Genomic DNA, 19,499 nt, shown 5'->3' on the forward strand with positions numbered 1-19,499 from the left:
GTCCAACAATAGAACAATCATAACAGGCTAAGATGGCAGTTTTAAAGCTGGGCAAGGGAAATGATGTCATCGAGACCAGAACCAGAAATGTCATCATCGGGCCTGGAACCAGAAGTGACGTCATTGGACCCGGAAGTGACATCCACAAGTACAGGCAAAATATCCCATAGTTGGTCTACCGATGAAAAAGAGGAAGGATTAGTGCACTCTGCCACCCGTTAGTTTGGCATGGAATTATCCCTTTGTGAGCCCTTCAGCTGCCTCCCATGCGCATGTGTGTAACACCAGCTCCAAATTGCTTGGCATCCACATCTCTGAGGGCTTTTCTTGGCAAAAGAAACATTTCCAGTCTGGTTAAAAAAGTGCAACAGCTTTGCTTTCTGTGGAGGCTAAAGAAAGACTCCCTGTTTCATCAGATTCTGTTGAACTTTTACCACTGCACTGTTGAGAATATATTGACTAATAGCATTACGGTGTGGTATGGAAAATGCTCCGTAGCTGACACTTAGGCCTTACCAATCAATAGCTGACCTTTCTAAATACAGTATCACTAACTTCTGACTGTACTCTATGTATATTTTCACCTATTCACATAGAGTATATCTATTCTATACATAAAAATAATTAATATATCTATATTTATTCATATATGTACTTACTGATCAGTATTAATATCTATGTATTTTTCATTGTATATACTACTGCCTGTAAATCCAAATATCATATAAATATACAGTATACTCTCATTAGTAGGCTGCCTTATTGCACCCACTTTCTATACCACCTTACTCTAAAATTTGCACTTTCTGGGCTAAAGCGCATTTCATTGTAGCTGTACGATGACAATAAAGATGAATCTAATCTAATCTAAACTGTAAACTAATCCATAATTGAAGTCCCACAGAATGTTTTTGCTTAAGGCAGAGAAGTTCACCAGCTTGCCAATGAAAATAAAATTTCGAAATTTCAAAAATGTGTGCAGTGCACTGTGTTCAGGGTATCGGAACAACAACAATTAGGGTGGGCCTAATGTTACTTTTTTAATTGTAATATATATTCATTAAAAAAAATAAAAAATCCACTCAGACTAAGGTAAATGACTTGTATTTTTGTACATCTAATTTGAATGGTTTTTGTTAACACGAATTACAAATGGTGAAGATAAATCAACTACCTACCTTTTGTTGAGATGTAAGACAAACAAGCCCACTGAAAGGCACAAACAATGTTATAATTTTGAACAGTACAGCATTATAGAAAAGCAAAGAGTCCAAAAATACCAAAATCACTTGATCTTTCAATACCCTCTATTCCAGTTATGCACTATTATCTCTTGTATCAGTGAGATGCAAAGCTGCGCGTCTTACCGGCTATAACAGAAGCTGGAACCTTAAATACCGATTGAGTTGGAGGCTTGTCGATGTCCAACAAATTTGTGAATTGGTAGATCCTTCAGTGTTTGGTGGCTGAGTCATTATAGAGTTTCCAGCACACTCAATAAACGCGTTTTTAGTTCACCCATTGCTAAAGTGAATACAGCAAGCAGCGAGCAGCGAGCAAGGTTTTACCTAAAATGTCACCGTCAACAACAGACTCTTGCACGTTTTGAACTTGTTTGTTATCTTTCACTATCAAAACATAAAATGGCCATTTGAGGAGACATTGTTGATATTTCCCTCACAGTAAGTTCTGGTAATGGGTGAATCGTGAATGATTCCTTCTTTTTGAATGGCTGTTTTCTGTGAAGCATTAAGAATGGATTCATGGAGCTCAATGGGAGTACTTAAGTAATTTCAGTATACCACCAGTTGGTAGCCGTCTGTTAAAGTCACATGTTTGACTTGCCAAGATTGGCACCATTTTAAGTCAATCTTATTTCGTAAATCTTGTTACTTATGCACTTTTCAAATACTTTTAAGAGTTAAATGAACTTTTCAGCAATAAAGTTAACACTGGTGATGATGCTGTTTTAAGTTTATAATCAACTGAAAATTTAATTGAGAGGGACATGTGAACATGCCCAATAACGGCACCGACCCCGAAAATACAACTAAGAAACATAACACAATGCTTTGGCAGTCGAGAGAAGAGCACGTGTTTGTCTATTGAGGAGTGATCAGACATGACTAACATGGCAGGAAGAGGAAAAGCAGAGGATTAAAGAAAGAGGCTATGAAAATGGTGGAAAATTCCATGGATGTAAAGGGCTTGTGAAAAAAATGCAGTAATGCTTTCAAGAATAATATCATGGATCATTTTTATTAATCATTAAACTTTCTAAAATAAAACATTAAACAGTAACAGTGCTCTTAGGTCCATGGTCATGCAGTTCCTGAAGGCACTTGCAGCATTGGTTGATCCTCTTGGGGTTCTTGCCACAATTCCACTGCAGACGTTGCTCATTTTACTTGCTTTTGTCTCTCAGGTAATCACAGACTGGTTTGATGATGTGGAGGACTCTTTGGTGGGCATGCCACTTGCTGCAGATAATTTTTTTTTGCGATTTTGGCTATGTGATCAGGGTCATTGTCATGCAACAGAATGAAGCTGGAGCAGATAACATGTCTCCCCGAAAGTACTGTATGACAGATAAGAATGTCCCTGTAACATGTCACAGCAGTAAGGGGAATATCAATTTTAATCAGATCAGCAACTCCACTGGCAGCAATGCAGCCCCAAACCTAAAAGGACCCTCCACCGTGCTTTACTATTGCTACCAGACATTCATCCATGTTGGTGCTCCAGCTCTTCAGTGGACAAACTGCCTTCTGCTAGAGTCAAATGTTTTAAATTTTGACCTGTCAGCTCATGTCTTCATATGTAGGTGAATTGTTTGGCTTTACTTCCATCTCAAAGGAATGTCTTTTTGATCACAACACATCCATGAAGACCACTGTTGAGAACACTTCTCTGGGCTGTTGATGGGTGTACCATAGTCCCAGTGGTTTCCAGTTCTGCACCAATAATGGTGCTGTTAATTTTCAAATTTTGAAGGGAAGTAAGCTTGACATATTTCTTGTTTGCCGCACTCCTCTTCCATGGCTAACCACAGTGATTCCAGTCCTAAACCTTGCCAGTTTGTTTGTGCTTCTGCAGAAGAGCTTGGGCTGCACATCTGGAAACATCAGCCTCCTGCAAAATATCTGTTTGGGAGAGATGATACAGAATGACCCTCTTGAATTTTGTGGTTAACGCTCACTTCTGCATTGGTGTAAGATCCGCACAATGGTTAAACCACCACCACCACACCACCCTCAGCCCTTTTTAAACAGGAGGTTCCTTATCCATTTTAATTCCATCGCCACAGTTGGATCTATTTCAGCTAATGACTTTGGTTCAACCTACCCATTAAGGCATTGATCATTAGCACCTCTTTGTTAGGTTAAACAATGTCTACAACGATCTCACTTTTTTTTTTCAAAGTTGGAGCCGGTTTTATTTATTTCTGCCAAACGTTTCTGAGACTAAATTGAAAAAGGACATTTTTTTTACCACACCTTATATTAGAAAACCGATTTTTGATGCAGAATTTGAAGATGTAATGAACAACCTGAAACAAGAACTCATTTATAAGTTTTTAGGTAACAATAACAATCCAAATTTTAAACAAATTTTGAAACATTTATTAAAGTTTAAGGAATTGGGTTGTGTAGCTAAAGGTTTGAAGTGTGCCACAGTGATCTCTAAATTTAATTCCATAGTACAGTACTTTTCCAAAACGGGTAATAGAGGCCATAAATAGACAGAGCTGAAACATTTAAACTATGCAAACCAGGTGACAGGGAGAAACCATTACTATCAGGTAAGCAACCTGATTGGGAGAAGACAAAACTAATATGGGAAGAGGCAAGTGGAGAAAAATGAGGCAGGCTATTAAACGGGAGATGGTTCACCCCATGGTGTGACGGTCAGTTTAAGGTCAATAGTTACAGTATCCTGTTTCAGTTTACTCTGTGCCAGCAAAAGATTATATCCCATGTTTGGAAATGGCATGTTTTTATTTTGGAACCAAAGACTGCAAAAAGAATATAAACGCCTTGGCATTTCACTGCAAAATTGAAGCTCACCTACCGACAAGATGGCAGACATCGCTCCTGTCCGTACCTAAGAAATGTGCCTCTGGCACTCTCTCAAAGTGGCCAGAGTCGACTGCAGGCTTTTGTCAGGAGTTTTCCTTTTAAAGTGTATTATTGTGAGTGTCCAGCTGCTATTAAAAGAAGCTAAGTGTATTCTTTGTTTACTTTTATTTCTTCATCTTAGAATTGCAACCACACCACTAAGGAAGAAGGGATAAAATATTATACATCCCCCCACCCCCGGTTTAGTACAGGTTGCAATCTCTACCAAACACAATCCCAGGGAGTGTATGCCCCCTAGTGGATTCAGGTTGTAACAACCTTCAAGTTCGCTTTTTAAATTTTCATTTGGAATTTTTCTTTTCTGAAAATCCTGGGGCCTCATGTATAAACGGTGCGTACGCACAAACATATTGCGTACTCCCGTTTCTACGCTCAGATCGTGATGTATAAAACCTAAATGCACATTTTCACGCCAGCTAAATAATTGCTGTATGCAAGTTCTCCACTCGGTTTTGCAAACTGGCGGCACCCAGTGTCAAAGCTGTGCTTTTGTTCCAGTGTGGTTTCCCTTTCTTTTTTAGAAGCACACCCCTGATGCGGCTTTATCAAATACAATGAAATTAACCGCATATTGTTAATTAGTTTAAGGAATCTGATTGCAATTAACCTGTAACAATATAATGGTCCACGGATTGGCCAAACTATTCCAAATACCATAGCTGCTTTAGTGCTGTTACTCTCACTGCACCTTCTTCTTCTTTCAGGTGCTCCCTTTAGGGGTTGCCACAGCAGATCATCTTTTTCCATATTACTCTCACTGCACCACTCAGAGTATTTATATCAGTGTATCCGAGTGTGAATCACAGCTGTACAGCAGCTGATCGGATAGAGAATTACTGGTATACAGCATCAAGCACACGCTGCCTCAGTCATGCTGTCTATTGAACTGCTCTCATACGGCAAACACTTCAGAGCCTTTCCTGTTCGGACCTCGCGGTTCAGAAACAGTTTCATCCCAAGAACTCTAAACGCAATCAATCAGGCCATCAAGTGCTCCTTGTAGAACTGTTTGTACTTATAAGTACAATTATCACACTGTAAAATTGCGATAGTTATAATATTGCACAACCTGAGCCACTTTATAAAGAGCGTATTTACATATGATGATGATATCATTTTTAAGATGAAATGCAGCAAAATACGTTTACAGTAATCCCTCGCCATATTGCGCTTTGACTTTCGCGGTTTCGCTCTATCGCGGATTTTATATGAAAGCATAACTAAATATATAACGCGGATTTTTCGCTGCTTCAGGGTTCTGCGGACAATGTGTCTTTTTACTTCCTGTACATGCTTCCTCAGTTGGTTTGCCCAGTTGATTTCATACAAGGGACGCTATTGGCGGATGACTGAGAAGCTAACCAATCAGAGCACGCAGTTAAGTCCTCCTGACTGAGAAGCTAACCAATCAGAGCATGCAGTTAAGTTCCTGCTTGCTAAATGCAGTGTTAACCAGGAAGTCTCGTCTCGCTCATTCAGCATCAACGTGTTTCGCTGTGTAAAGAGTTGTGCTCTTTTGTGTTTATCTTTGTGCATAGTCAAGCCCTTCATTATGGCTCCAAAACGATCTGCTACTGCTTCAGGGCCGTGCCTAAGCGCAAACGGAAGATGTTAACGACTGCCGAAAAGGTAAACGTTTTGGATTTGTTGAAGGCTACGATTCTTTTTATTTAAAAAGTAGGAAAGGAATATAAGATCTATGGCCGCAGTGTCCTTTTAACCAGGGTGCAAAACAAGTTGTAAGTGGATGTAATAAGGCAGTAGTCTGGATGGTATCTGCTTTAGAGATTTGGATTGAAGACTGCCAGAAGAAGAAAAACGGCAGTGCTTCACAATCGCCTGAAGTGGCTCCTTTAAGGGCTGTAACGCTCTCCTTTGTTGTGCAGTAAAATAAAACTCATTGTTATCGGACAAGTCATCGTGTCATTGTTGGTGAGTAACCATAATTAATTTTCTACTTACAGTACTTAGTACATGTATGTACATTTAGTGTCACTGTACACACACATTTACTGTATACTATTTTTGTTGCATTGTACGTGTTCATTGCTGGTGGCATGTCTATCGTAATGGCTGTAACATGTGATATCGGAGACACTCAATATCTTTAAAATAATATTTAGGTTTTACTGTATATAAACAGTGTGTTTATATACATAATTTCAATGAATCTTACCTAATATCCAAGAGAATACAAAGGGATTATGCTGTATAACTCTGTGGGGAATATTTATAAACAGTGTGGGAGAGTTTATAAGGGCTTAAAGTATATAAAAATAACCATACAAACATATGGTTTCTACTTCGCGGATTTTCACCTATCGCTGGGGTCTGGACGCAAACCCGGGATCGAGGAGGGATTACTGTATTACATTATACAGATAAAATGTTAACATCATTTAAATAATCTATATTTATAATAATTAAACATATGAGGACAAGGTGTTGCAGCGCTAGTGACGATCTGGCACCCCGTTCAGGGATTGTTCCTGGAAGGCACGGCACTGGAAGGATAGAAAAATTAAACACGTACTACAAAGATATTTCAATGTTCCTTAAAGGTTTTAAAGAATCGTAGTTCTAAGCTTCCAGATGGCTTAACATCTATTACTGAGCTGACTGTGAGACGATTGGTTACTTGGAGAAAGAAAAGGACGGACAGGAATTGGAGGGTTAGTATGTTTGAGACAGTACCACTGCAATAAATTATTTCATTGAAGGTCATGCACGGTGCAGCAAGCATCTTGTGGGAGGCAGGAACAATTTCTGGATGAGGTGCCAGCTCATCACTATCACTGCGCCACTGTGTCCCCATGTTTAATACATGCTTTAATTGATATTATAGGAGTACTGAAATGATATCAAGTATACATCTCAGTATTTTAATTATTCAGAGAGCTGTAATATTACGACAGTAATGGATTCTGTGTCCAGTCGGAGGAAGAGAAAGCCCGTTTAAGAAGCACGTAGTGATTCACACACATACAGCACATAAAAGAACACATACCAAACAAAGCATTTAACGTGCTACTTTAGTTACGATGGTATTTGAGAAACTAGTAAATTAAATGATTTTAAGATAAAGATTATGATGTTGACAAAATAAACTACGTGATTAAAGTGGAAATTTCAAGATTAAAGTTTTTTTTTCTTTTCTCTGTACCCTAATAAGCTTTCATATGACACTCACACGGTGGGCTACGACTCACCTTTTGAAGGCGACTTTGTTATCTAACAACTTCGTTTTTATTTCGGGTACTGTGCAACTTTGTGAACTTGAGCTTTCGAGTTTCTCCGACACTCTATGTCAATTGAGCAACTTTTGGTGTTTATACCACTGTTTAAACCAACACATAGTATGTTTTTCCTTGCCTCCACTTGGTATTCGCTGAAATTCTTCTATTTTCCCCCCGTGCTTTTGACATTGCCTTTTCACAGAATGCGGAGCTTAAGCACTATTTATATTGATTTGCATATTCAAAGAGGTGTAATTCTGGGAGGAGTTGGGGTGGGGCAGCATGTGCGTGCACGTGTGTTACTTTTCATGCTGACCGGGATTTATGGAGCAGAACAACGTGGAAGTTGGCGAACGCACAGATCTATGCATCTGGATTTTTTTGTGCATACAAACATTTCCACTTTTATCCATACGCCATGTTTTAGTGTGAATTCTACACACGACCTTATGCATGAGGCCCTAGGAGTGGTGAAAGTAGGGCAGAGAGAAATATTCCTAGACATACATGGAAAGAAGGTACCTGGGATATTAGGAAGTTGGTATGATGGCAGACAACTGCTGGGTGACTCGTAGGGATATATCAGGAGAGAGCCACCAAATCGAAGAAAAAAAAAAAATAAACTAAGAAGTGACAGTAAAAGTAGTGAAGTCCTGTGCAAGCCAGTGAATATACAGTATATTGTTTTCTTCACATATATGTTTAAAAAAAAAAAAAAAAAAAAAATAAAATAAAATCAGATTGACTAAAATATCCATACATCCATTTTCCAACCCGCTACATACTAACTACATGGTCACGGGGGTCTGCTGGAGCCAATCGCAGCCAACACAGGGTGCAAGGCAGGAAACAAACCCCGGGCAGCGCACCAGTCCACCACAGATTGACTAAAACAGTTTCATGTAAACTGATTTAGAGTGTTTCATACATGAATACATTGACTAATTTGTTACATTTTAATTACATTTCTTTTCAATTTTGTATTTAAATGCAACATGATGGAAATATTCTATTTTTTATTTTGTTCAGGAATGCAAATAAGTTTAATTTTGCAGCCCTGTGTTATCAGCACAAGTTAAATTTTACTGCCATCTGCCAGGCTTGTTTTGAAAACAAGGCTCTCTAAATTGTGAGTGTGAATCTGTTAATGCATGGTGGTCTTTGTGGACGTAGTCTTCTAGGGTGTGCTCCAACTAGACCACAGCACAAAGGACTGGTGAAATCGGTCATTGCGTATGGAGCCTCTTTCATTTTTTTTAATATAGAATATCAGTAGAAACTATGCCAGACATTACTTTGCAGCTTAGCAGCACATGGTGTGATTTTACAAAGTAACAACACTCCCATTACTTGTAAAATGTACAGGAAAACTTCATATTTGTTGTTATTTCACTAAAAAGCAGACTAAAAATAATCAGTAAATAAAAATGAAAAACACTGATACAATCACCACATTTAATTGGCATGTGTATAACACTTGTGTGTGAGGTTTCATTTAAATTATTAGTTTTCAATATGCATAGCTTGCATAAAATTTAATAAAAATCAGCCAACCTTTAAATGCTGCACTGGATACTCATTGTGTAACATTTTCATACAAAATAAAAATAACTTTTTTCAAAAACTTAAGGCTACAATCGCGGTTACTTGGCCCAAAATGGTATAACAAGATGACACTGGTTTAAAAAAAAAGAGAGTAAATGTTGCATATTACAGTTATGAAAAAGTATATCATAATTGTCACCTCACAGGAAAATATCAAGTGTAAAACAGATTTATTGTTCTTTACTTACATCCAAAACTTTATCATGAAGCAAACCTTTCTTTCTAAAGTGACAAATGTTTAATAATGCACTTTAGACCTAGCGGGAGAGTGGAGAAGTGGGCTGCCCAGAGTACAGCAACAGTCTAGAATTGCATTTTGACTTTATTATTATTATTATTTTTTTGTATAAGAATTATTATGAAGCCCACATAGATCCTTTTTTGTCTGGATTGAGGCCTGAACCATGTCAAAAGACTATGCATGTTTGTTATTTCACTATCTTGCTACAATATCACCACTCAGAAAATGTCAGGAGAACTTGGTCTTTATTTAAAAAAAACAAACAAGAAAAAAATCTCCACACAATTTGATGAAAGATCAATGACCATGTACACATAATCGTAAGGCCTTTATTGATGCACACAAATTAAAAGTTGCTATCATTTCAAAGAACCCTTTATCCAAATAAAAATCAAGTTACCAGCATATTAAGAAGAAGTGCATCTGGGCTATCCATTCCTTTCCATACCTATTTATACATTATAAACCTTTTCCAAGTAAATCACTTATGTAAACCTCTTGAATACTTTATTTTAAGGCTTTGCATGGGCATCTCTCACAAAGTGTTCAGTTGACAATCTTTACTTTATTACGCCTGGTTTTGCTACATGCTAACTCGCCACAATCATCCATTCAGCTTTACAAGTCGCAGTGTCTAACACGATCAGCAGAATGGTTATGTGAACTAGGATTACCACCATTGTGTACTCTCAACCCACTTACAGAATAAAGCTTTATTACTTTAGAAAAGAAATTCAGATTCATGTAACAGGCAAGATGTGTTGATGCACTATGTGTACTGTAGGCAATAACTAGAAAAGATGAGAAGGTGATGCTTTATATGTGCAAATAACGCTTTAACCCACTTAGCAAAACAGAAAAATCCAAACCGCCCACCCCCATTCCCCTAGCCCCCCCAATGTCATCCGCTTTGTCAGTTTGGGCTTTTACACATCAAACAATTCGCTTTCAGTATAAAAATAGTTTATCACACAAATTATTTTTCCATGATGTCTGTACATTACAATTTGATCATTAGAAAACCATAACAATATATTTATTTCCCATATCAAATACTTGGACCTTTATTATATGACCCATGCTAAACCGAAAATGAAAAATTAGACTTGATGTTTTTGGTTCTTTTTACTTTGTTCATCATATTTAAAAAAAAAAAAAAAAATTTTTACAGGCCATCTCTAGTTACAAAAAAATATTTCATTTAAGGAAAACCAGGTGAAATAACTTTCACAGTCCATCTGACCACAATAGTGAAAAATAAAAATCCATTTGGAAACTGCTGTGTACCTTTATTTTGTCCATACATTACTCAGGGTCAGTGATAGTTTCCTGAATCATTATTGTGTTTATATGGAAAAGTATAGTTATGGATATGGCTTATGAACAAAGGTTTTTAATAAGGATAAACAAATTACAGTGTAGTTATACAAGAATTAGAATGATTACCGAGACTCTTGCCATTAAGCTACATTAATTTATGGTATTGTAAAAAACAAACTGCTTCAGGCACAATTAAGCTTTATTTCCTGTATATTACTTGTTATTGAAACTAGAAGAAAAAAAAACCTATTGTAGAAATTCAGACATATCTTCAACAAAACAGACCCAACATGCCAAAATCACTTTTGCTTGGCATCTGGTTGTGCAACTAACAGCCTACTGAGTGTTCAAGCACTGAAGCCACGACACTGCAGACTCCACTGTGCTGGACATGCCCTCTGTGCCACTAGACCAGATGTGTCAAACTCCGGGCTTGGAGGGCCACAGTGGCTGCAGGCTTTCATTCTAACCCTTTGCCTAATCAGTGACCAGTTTTCACTGCTAATTAACTTATTTTCCTTTTATGTTAGTAGCCTTGTTTTAACAATTCAGTCCTCTGAATTTCTTCATTTCTTCATTAAATGACTGGGATTTCAAACTCCAACCAATCGCTTAATGAAAAGCTGATTCTTGCTGTTAATTAAACTCGTTATTTAATTCCATGGCTTGTTGTTGCTCTCATTCTGTCACAGCAGACATTTCCAAAAATGTGGATTTTTCTGTTTTTTCCTAAGAGCACAGTCAAAATGTGTTGGTGATCTGAGAGATCAACCTTACTGAGACCATCACCTTTCTCTATTTTCAGATACTGTGTGATGGGCACAGGTGAGCTGGTCATGTGGCGGCTTGTTTTGTGTCTCATTATTGTTTCGCTGCTAATTAAGGAAGGAGAGACAACAAAGGGGCCTGAGTCAAGTTAATTCAAACTAAGACAAAAGAATTTAATTAGCAGCAAAAACTGGTCACTAATGAAGAAGATGGTTAGAATGAAAACCTGCAGCCACTGTGGCTCTACAGGACTGGAGTTCGACACCCATGCACTAGACACTCTGCTACCCAGTACAACTTCAACTCGCAGCTATGCCAAGTGCACAAAACCCCAGTTCTGACACCCTTAAAAACAAAAAAAAGACACCCTTAAGCCTCCCTTACAAAAGGCTAGATTAACATCACTAGCTGGGTAAAACCAGCCACATCATCCTCTTGGAAGACAAACATGGCTCATCAAGTTGTACTTCACTTTGTTATCGACTATGTCAATGATGAGTTAGGGAAAAAGATGGTGATGAAAGGAGAGAGACAATGCTGATTTACAAAGGCTGTTTCCAAACAAAACCTCATGGCCCAACTGTCAGTTGGTCTGTTGCTCCGGTGCTCCTTGCGCTATCTAAGGTGATGCATAGAACCTTGATGGGTGTCATTCTTGTTTGCACTGCATGCCAAGATAAACTACTCAAGGCCAAAACTAGTGAAAGCAGTTTTACACCTCATCTAAAAGTATGGCTTTATTCAGTATACTTTTATGCAGCTTCAACACATGTAATATGTATTGTTAATCTATTGGCCTGTGTGCAGTCAGACACCTTTTGCATTACTTTTTTCCAGCTGTTTCTCCAGTCATTTATAAACCAGTGTTTGTAAAGTACTATAAAAATGAGAATGTGTATGCTGAAAAATAGAATAGTATAATGGTTTCCTGTATTGTAAAGACCTAAAGTCACATTATGTATGGGAACACAACTATAGTTTATGCTGATGCATACTTAACATGCCAGTCAATTATAAAAACGTACCAAAAATGTAAAATCTTTATTCCATTACAGAAAAAAAGGGAGTTAGTTAATTTAGTAGAACACCTAAAAAATGTGGAATTCATTTACATTCTTGTACACTGAAATAAAAATATGAAAACTGGATAAACTGGAAAAAAAATGTGCTAACACTCTGGGAGATAGTACTATCAGTGACATTGCACATAGGTCATAGTTTGAGATTTATGGAAATCAGTTCCTGATTTACTAGCCTTAAATCAGCTGCATTACAAATAATAATATTCAATCATGTAACTGTTTGTACGTTTATATCCTTAACCTGAATGCATTCAGCAGAATGTGTAGCTGCCTTCTCTAGCAGTCCAAAAAAAATCAAATGTTACATATTTAAAAAAAAAAAAAACCCAAAACATTTCTTTCATTTCACGAGAAATTTTGAAGCACACAACTGTGGCAAAAATCTTTAAAATACCACATTTCTATGTAGTTAGCTATTGAAATGTTTCAGTATATGAATAAGGAGTATACACTTAATTTTATCACTAATCATGCCTCAGGGTCACCAATAGAATTAAACTTCTAGTAATTTTCACAGACACTCTCAAAAATAATTCTTTAGTATATTATGGTCTGAAATATTGACTCACAGGTAGACACTTTCCTGAAAATATTGTCCATGAGCAGAAGCAAATAAATATGGAGCTTATTCCAAGTAACACTGGCTTATTTTTCAAAGATTTCACCAAGCATTGTGCACATCACTGGCATTTTACTGTAGGCCCAAACTAAAAGAGTAGCTGATTAACTGAGTCCAATGCAAATGTAATCACCCTCCAACACATGTGTATCAAATTTTGAATTTGAACTACACAAAATTAATATTTTCCCTCAGTTATTCACAAAATTGTACACACTACAGCAAATAAGTGAAAAATGTCAAAAACATTTAACAGTTTACACAAAACGAGGGATGGAGGAAGAGGGGAAATATTGCTTCATCACAATGTGCAAAGTTAATGATGTAAAAACTTGAGCAGCTGCTCTAGTTGCTGGAGGACATTCAACAAAGTACTGACTCACAGGGTCAGTATTTTAATATTTTATATTTTTTTCACACAACAAATCTGCCTCAAAATTCCAGACCCCGAGACTGAAAGATGAGGGCTAAATACTTTTAAGAGGGCATATATTTGTTTTTAATCCTAATTTGTTCCTATTTCAGATATAAAATATTATAGTAACCTTTTTTCCAATGCCACACCAAAGTGAAAATATTATAAAAACTACATGAAAGGTATTAATTGGAAACACTTTTGTCAGGAAAATGAAATTAAAGCTGCAGATTACAAGCAGTTTGTTAAAGTGTTGATTCGCTGAGCGTTTGGGGCGAAGTACTTAATCGATCATTCATGGACACTGCCCTGAATTACATACTGATCGCAAAATGCATCTACGAATCACTTTGATCGTAAACCATTTTTCTTACAACAAAGCCATATTCTTGAAGGCGGCTTAATGGACCTGGAAGTAAAATCATTACTCCAAATACGATAATATACATTTGTATGTCATAAAGCAAACCAACCCTTTTAAAAGGTTCAGGTAAAGTGCTAAGTCTTCTTTAGATTTCTTCCTGATCGTCGAGGGGAGTGCCCCAATTGGCTGTTGGAAGTGGCCCAAGACCGGAGTAAATAATTGTCAGGAGTACCTTTCTGTCTTTCAACAGTTCTATACTCTAAATCAAACTGTTGTTGTAGCTTTATGGCCAATTTGCGATCTTCGTCCTCTTTTTGCAGCCAAAATCCATCAAAACTGTTTGACTGACATTCTGAGCCAACTCCTTCACGAGTGGAAGTTCGAAGTCTTTTTGCTTTTTCTCCTCCTTCTAAGTGCTTTGTTTTTTGGCTTCTTTTTGTAGGTTTGTGCTTTGTATTACTAACATCGGAACTATCCAAGTAATCCGTTCTTTCAACTGGATCAAACAGTTTGCGACTAATTAAAGTTGCATGAGAATCTTTCTCACAGCTTTGATTTTTAGAATTGTCTTCAGCTGTTAGCAGAACTAGATTTTTGGTATCCAACCGTTTACTACGGGGAATCTGAGGACCACTATGAGAGAAAGATGATTCACACGTCACCTGAACGGGATTAAACTTCACCAGTAACTGGTCTTTCTCTGTGTTATGCAATACATTAGCATGGCCTTCAGCAGAGTGATCAATTATAAGTCTTTGTGTTTTACAAAACTGGGTCTGACGACCTTTGCAAGACAAATTATGGCTTTCAAGCAGTTCAGAATAATTACTGCTTCTCTTTGACAGGCCATTGTCTAATTTAACGCAACCTGATACACTTTGTTTCTCAGTATCGGGCAGTAAAGAGACAGACTCCCTTGTGCAATGTTTGTCCTTGGAAAATTCCTCAGCTGGCATACTGGTTGTTGTCCCTTTGGAGGAGGCCCTTTTACTGAGACGATCCTGTTCAATCTGTCTCCACTTCTGAAGTATGGAAGGACTGGCTTCATAACTTGTGTGCTTCTGTAAGCTACGAGTAAGATTTCGTGGGGTTGACTTTACAATGGTTGGCTCTACCACCCTCCCATCTGGCAATCTCTTTGGAGGGGTGCAAGGAGAGCATACAATTGGTTTGAAGTGATTTAGCTCCTCAGATATACTGTCATTGCTTTCTGGACTAATGGATCTCTCCGTTTTAAGCAGGGGTGTTGCCACAACACCAGAACCACAACTACCAGATCGCCAGCTGTTCCTCTTATCAGAAGTCAGGTTAGGGGCAGAAAAAGAACGACTGTTTTCAGAAGATAACAATATGCCACTGTTGGGGGTAAACGATACAAGACTCTGTGAAATGGGGGAAAAAAAAAAAAAATTATCTGTTAGTTTATCTATATCACAGAAATACTGCATACACCTTAAGATGTATTTTTTACCATATAAATTTACTACTTTTGTTGACTCTTTAACAGTAGCAATCAATGTGATTTGTTAGAATTACAATATAATCACAACTGAGAAAATGTAAGTAGCGTGATACTGTGGTGTTATGGGTCCACAGCTCGCTGAGCAAAGGCCGTTTCTTTTTAAATAAATAATCACCGCACTCAAGGCGGCTTCATGAGGGGGCGTAGTGGCCGTGGCAAGCCACGGGGCGATCTGCGTTGTGGGCGTTTCTCACCTAGTGTACAGGTGAGGGACTGCCCACAGCCGTGATTGTTCCCGTGGCTAATGTGCTGCAGCTGCTATGGCCCCTCGCTGTATAAAAGAAGCGCGAGTCGGTTAGGAGAGGAAAAAAGAGAAGAAGGAGACGGAGGTTATAGGGAAGCATGTCAGTAAAAGAGTGACAGCCACGAAGAGCGTGTGGGTGAGCGAGCGAACGAGCGCTCGCGGGCAGCTGTGAGAGCCTGGGTGTTGGGCCTACACCCAGGGGTTGGAGTTGTTGTTGCTCCCGCTGAGCGATCAGGTAGCGGGAGTGACTAGGGGAAGACGACTGGCCGCGGAAGGCCAGAAAGGCAGCGGGAGTCGGGAGGCTTGGTCGGGGAATGTCCAATGTGAGCGTCCTGGCCATTGGATTGAACCAAGTCTTGAGGCTGGGATGAGTGCCAGACCGATGCCAGGGATCGGGAGGTCTCCAGTCTCATGCGTGTGAATGGAAAAGGGCAGCTGCAGAGAGAGTGGCTCCCCTGTTGCGAAGCCTGGACAGGGAGAAGTAGGGGAGTCACCAGTTAAAAGAAGCACCGAGCCTGTTGTTTTTAAAAATTGCTTCCTACATGAACGTTTTAACCTCTGATTTTAAAGGACTGGTTTTTTTTTCTATTTATTGGTTTTTAACCTCCACATTTTCTTATTGGATTATTTATTTAATGAAGATTTGGATCACTGCACTATTTATTGAACACTTTGATTGTTTTTGATTGTCTTTTAAATAAAAGCACTTTTGCACATTTTTACCATCCCTTGCTCAATTGTTGTCTCACTGTCTAGCTCATCGGTGACATTACCGATGGTGTTGGGTTCAAGGGCTCCCGAATAGCAGATGGGAGCATGGAGCCGAACTCGCATCGTCACAGATACGCGTTGAAGCAAACATTCTTCTAGTCATAGGTTAATCCACACAGGTTACATGAAACTCAAGTCCATATTTTTTGTACCATTTTCTATTCCCATGTATTAATGTATACAACAAAGCAGCCAGTACATAACCATAATGCACGGAAACTACCTAACCTAAGTGGAATGGAAAAGTTTATACATTTTTTAAAATAAATGGAAAAACAAGTAACAGTCATTTATAATGTGTGAACAAATGTTTAATTTTTACTTCCCCGGGGCCTCCTCCCGGAGAAGACCCAGGACACACTGGAGGGACTATGTCTCCCGGCTGGCCTGGGAACGCCTTGGGATTCTCCCAGAAGAGCCTTGGGATTCTCCCAGAAGAGCTGGAAGAAGTGGCCGGGGAGAGGGAAGTCTGGGCCTCTCTGCTTAAGCTGCTCCCCCGCGACCCGACCCCGGATACTTGTCACTTGAATGTTTAGTCATAGGGTTGCGTGGATTGTTGGTTCCATGTTAAAAATAATTTAACTCTATTATTGTTTAAGCAGCACTTGTTAATTTTTTAACAGATAATTTCAACAAAATAACGACCACAAAAAATACATTTACTTGATGAATTTAAATCATAAACCTATATGGTATCATCAATAATTTATTTAATAGTAATGCCAGAATGATTGCTACTGAAAGAATGTATTGTAACAGAGACTTTACTTCTCCAATTAATTTTATAACACACACACACGTGAGAATATCGGAATATTGTATCTCTTTAAACACTTAAAATTGTGATTTTTTTTTTTTAAAGAAAGAAAACAAAGCATTTGGGCTAGCTTATTCGACTAAGGGCACTTTAAAAGTAATACCAACATGTTAAACATAAATTTTAAAAACTAATGTATGTTATGTATCATTTGAAATATAGTATGCAGGAGTGGAGAAGAAAAAAACAAAAAAAACGCCATAACTCAGATAGAAAAATAACAATTTTTCAGAATATGTGTGGTTTTTCTTCTGTTACAATTTGCTAAAAAATAAAAAATAAAATAAAAAAAATTAAGATTCAGTGCTAAAAACTGTGTAAGATATAACTTAATTTTCTCCACTTTTCTCTCATTAGCAGTTTCATTAATTACTGAAGTACAAAATTAAAAAAAAAAAAAAAGAATGATGGGTTTCAAGGAGCATAAATATAAAACATACGATGTATTTAAATCCTAAATAAAAGGGTAGTTGTCACTAAAGAGAAGGCATATATAAACAAAAACCAAAAGTTTGCTGGTTATTTCTTGATAAGCAAAAAAAAAATCATCAAATTCAATCAATTTAAAAACAAATCATTGAGGATAATCTATAAAGATTTTCAATAAAGTGAGTGAAGACAATGGCATTGCCTTTCATTTAAAAATATAGCTTTAAACTTTCATTATGTTAGACACTATAATTTCAGCTTGTAAAAAAGCTGCATCTTTCAAAATAAAACTGCTATACACCTACTTAACACAACTGATGTAATAATGTCAGTGTACATAAAAAGGAATACAAAAATGTTATTTGACAAAAATGTTATTTGGCAAAAATACCTTTGCTGCAGGTGTTGCATGTAAAGGAAATCTATTCTTTGCTTTGCCCACTTCCTCCGAGTCTGTGCAGCTCTGACTTCTTTGGATATCATATCTCTGAAGTCTACAAGAATGATGTGTAAGTTAGTGAGTAATGCATTGCTTAACAATTCTCTTTTTCAACATGGCATAAAAACACAAAGTGGGCAAAAAAATAGTTTATCTGAACAGAGAAAAGACACATCTAAATAAAATGTAATAAATACACAATATAGAACACTAAGAAATCTGCCAGATTCTGCATGCAGTACTTGGTAGAAATGTACAAAAAATTGCCACAGGATAGTTATTCAGAAATTACATGAACTTTACACAAAAGCACAGAAGTGTCATTTTTCCAGTGGAGATATACTATTAAAAAGTATATTTATCCTTTAAGTTTTCTGTCATCAGCAATTTTTTTCAACTGATTCACAAAACATTTTTAAACAAGAATACTTGAATAAAAGTAACAAATCTTGTACTTTGCTCAATTGTTAAACTTGCCAGCAACTAGGCAAATTAATGACATTCTAAAACTTTATTACTGAACGGTTTATATTATTCAGTATGGAAGTAGGCTTACTTCATTCTAGGGGATGGACTCTGTACCACTCTGGAGTTGCACCCGGTGAGAAGCGCCGGGCGGGTGTGGGCATACTTATTGGCCCCCAACTTGGAGCATGTCCATTGGGGTCTACCCCGGTGGACGAGAGGGTAGCCTCCCTCCGCCTTCGGAAGGTGGGGGGGGGGGTTTAGGGTCTTAACAGTTGTTTGTGTGTATGCACCGAACAGCAGTTTGGAGTACCCACACTTTTTGGAGTCCCTGGAGAAGGTACTAGAGGTCATACCTTCTGGGGACTACCTCGTACTGCTGTGAGACTTCAATGCTCACGTGGGCAATGACAGCGAGACCTGGAAGGGCGTGATTGGGAGGAATGGCATCCGATCTGAACCCAAGCGGTGTTTTGTTATTGGACTTCTGTGTTTGTCACGGTTTGTCCATAACGAACACCATGTTCAAGCATAGGGGTGTTCATATGTGCACTTGACACCAGGACACCCTAGGCCTCAGTTCGTTGATCAACTTTGTGGTTGTGTCGACGGACTTGCGGCCACATGTCTTGGACACTTGGGTGAAGAGAGGGGTGGAGCTGTCAAATGATCACCACCTGGTGGTGAGTAGGCTTCGATGGTGGGGGAGGATGCCGGTCAGGCCTGGTAGACCCAAACATATTGTAATGGTCTGCTGAGAATGTCTGGCAGAGTCCCCTGTCAGAAGTAGCTTCAACTCCCACCTCCAACCACATCCCGAGGGAGGTGGGGGGGCATTGAGTCCGAATGGGCCATGTTCTGTGCCTCTATTGTTGAGGCAGCTGACCGGAGCTGTGGTCGTAAGGTGGGCGGTGCCTGTTGTGGCAGCATTCCCCCGAACCCATTGGTGGACACCGGCAGTGAGGAATGCCATCAAGCTAAAGAAGTCCTATGGGACCCTTTTGTCCTGTGGGACTCTGGAGG

At 38.4% G+C, this 19,499-nt stretch overlaps 1 protein-coding gene across 2 annotated transcripts in view; it reads right to left on the minus strand.

Moving 5' to 3' along the window:
* Positions 1-12,093: 12,093 nt before the first annotated feature.
* rnf169 (ring finger protein 169) overlaps positions 12,094-19,499 on the minus strand; it is a 43,506-nt gene continuing 36,100 nt past the window's right edge. For both annotated transcript variants that reach the window (XM_039745630.1, XM_039745631.1), the window contains 2 exons: positions 17,964-18,066; positions 12,094-15,171 (listed from right to left, as the gene is read on the minus strand). In XM_039745630.1, the coding sequence (XP_039601564.1) occupies positions 13,924-15,171; positions 17,964-18,066 (1,351 nt within the window). In that variant the 3' untranslated portion in view covers positions 12,094-13,923. The remainder of the gene's footprint in view (positions 15,172-17,963; positions 18,067-19,499) is intronic.

The sequence above is a fragment of the Polypterus senegalus genome, chromosome 2 (genome assembly GCF_016835505.1).
Source record: "Polypterus senegalus isolate Bchr_013 chromosome 2, ASM1683550v1, whole genome shotgun sequence".
NCBI classification, from domain to species: Eukaryota; Metazoa; Chordata; class Cladistia; order Polypteriformes; family Polypteridae; genus Polypterus; species Polypterus senegalus.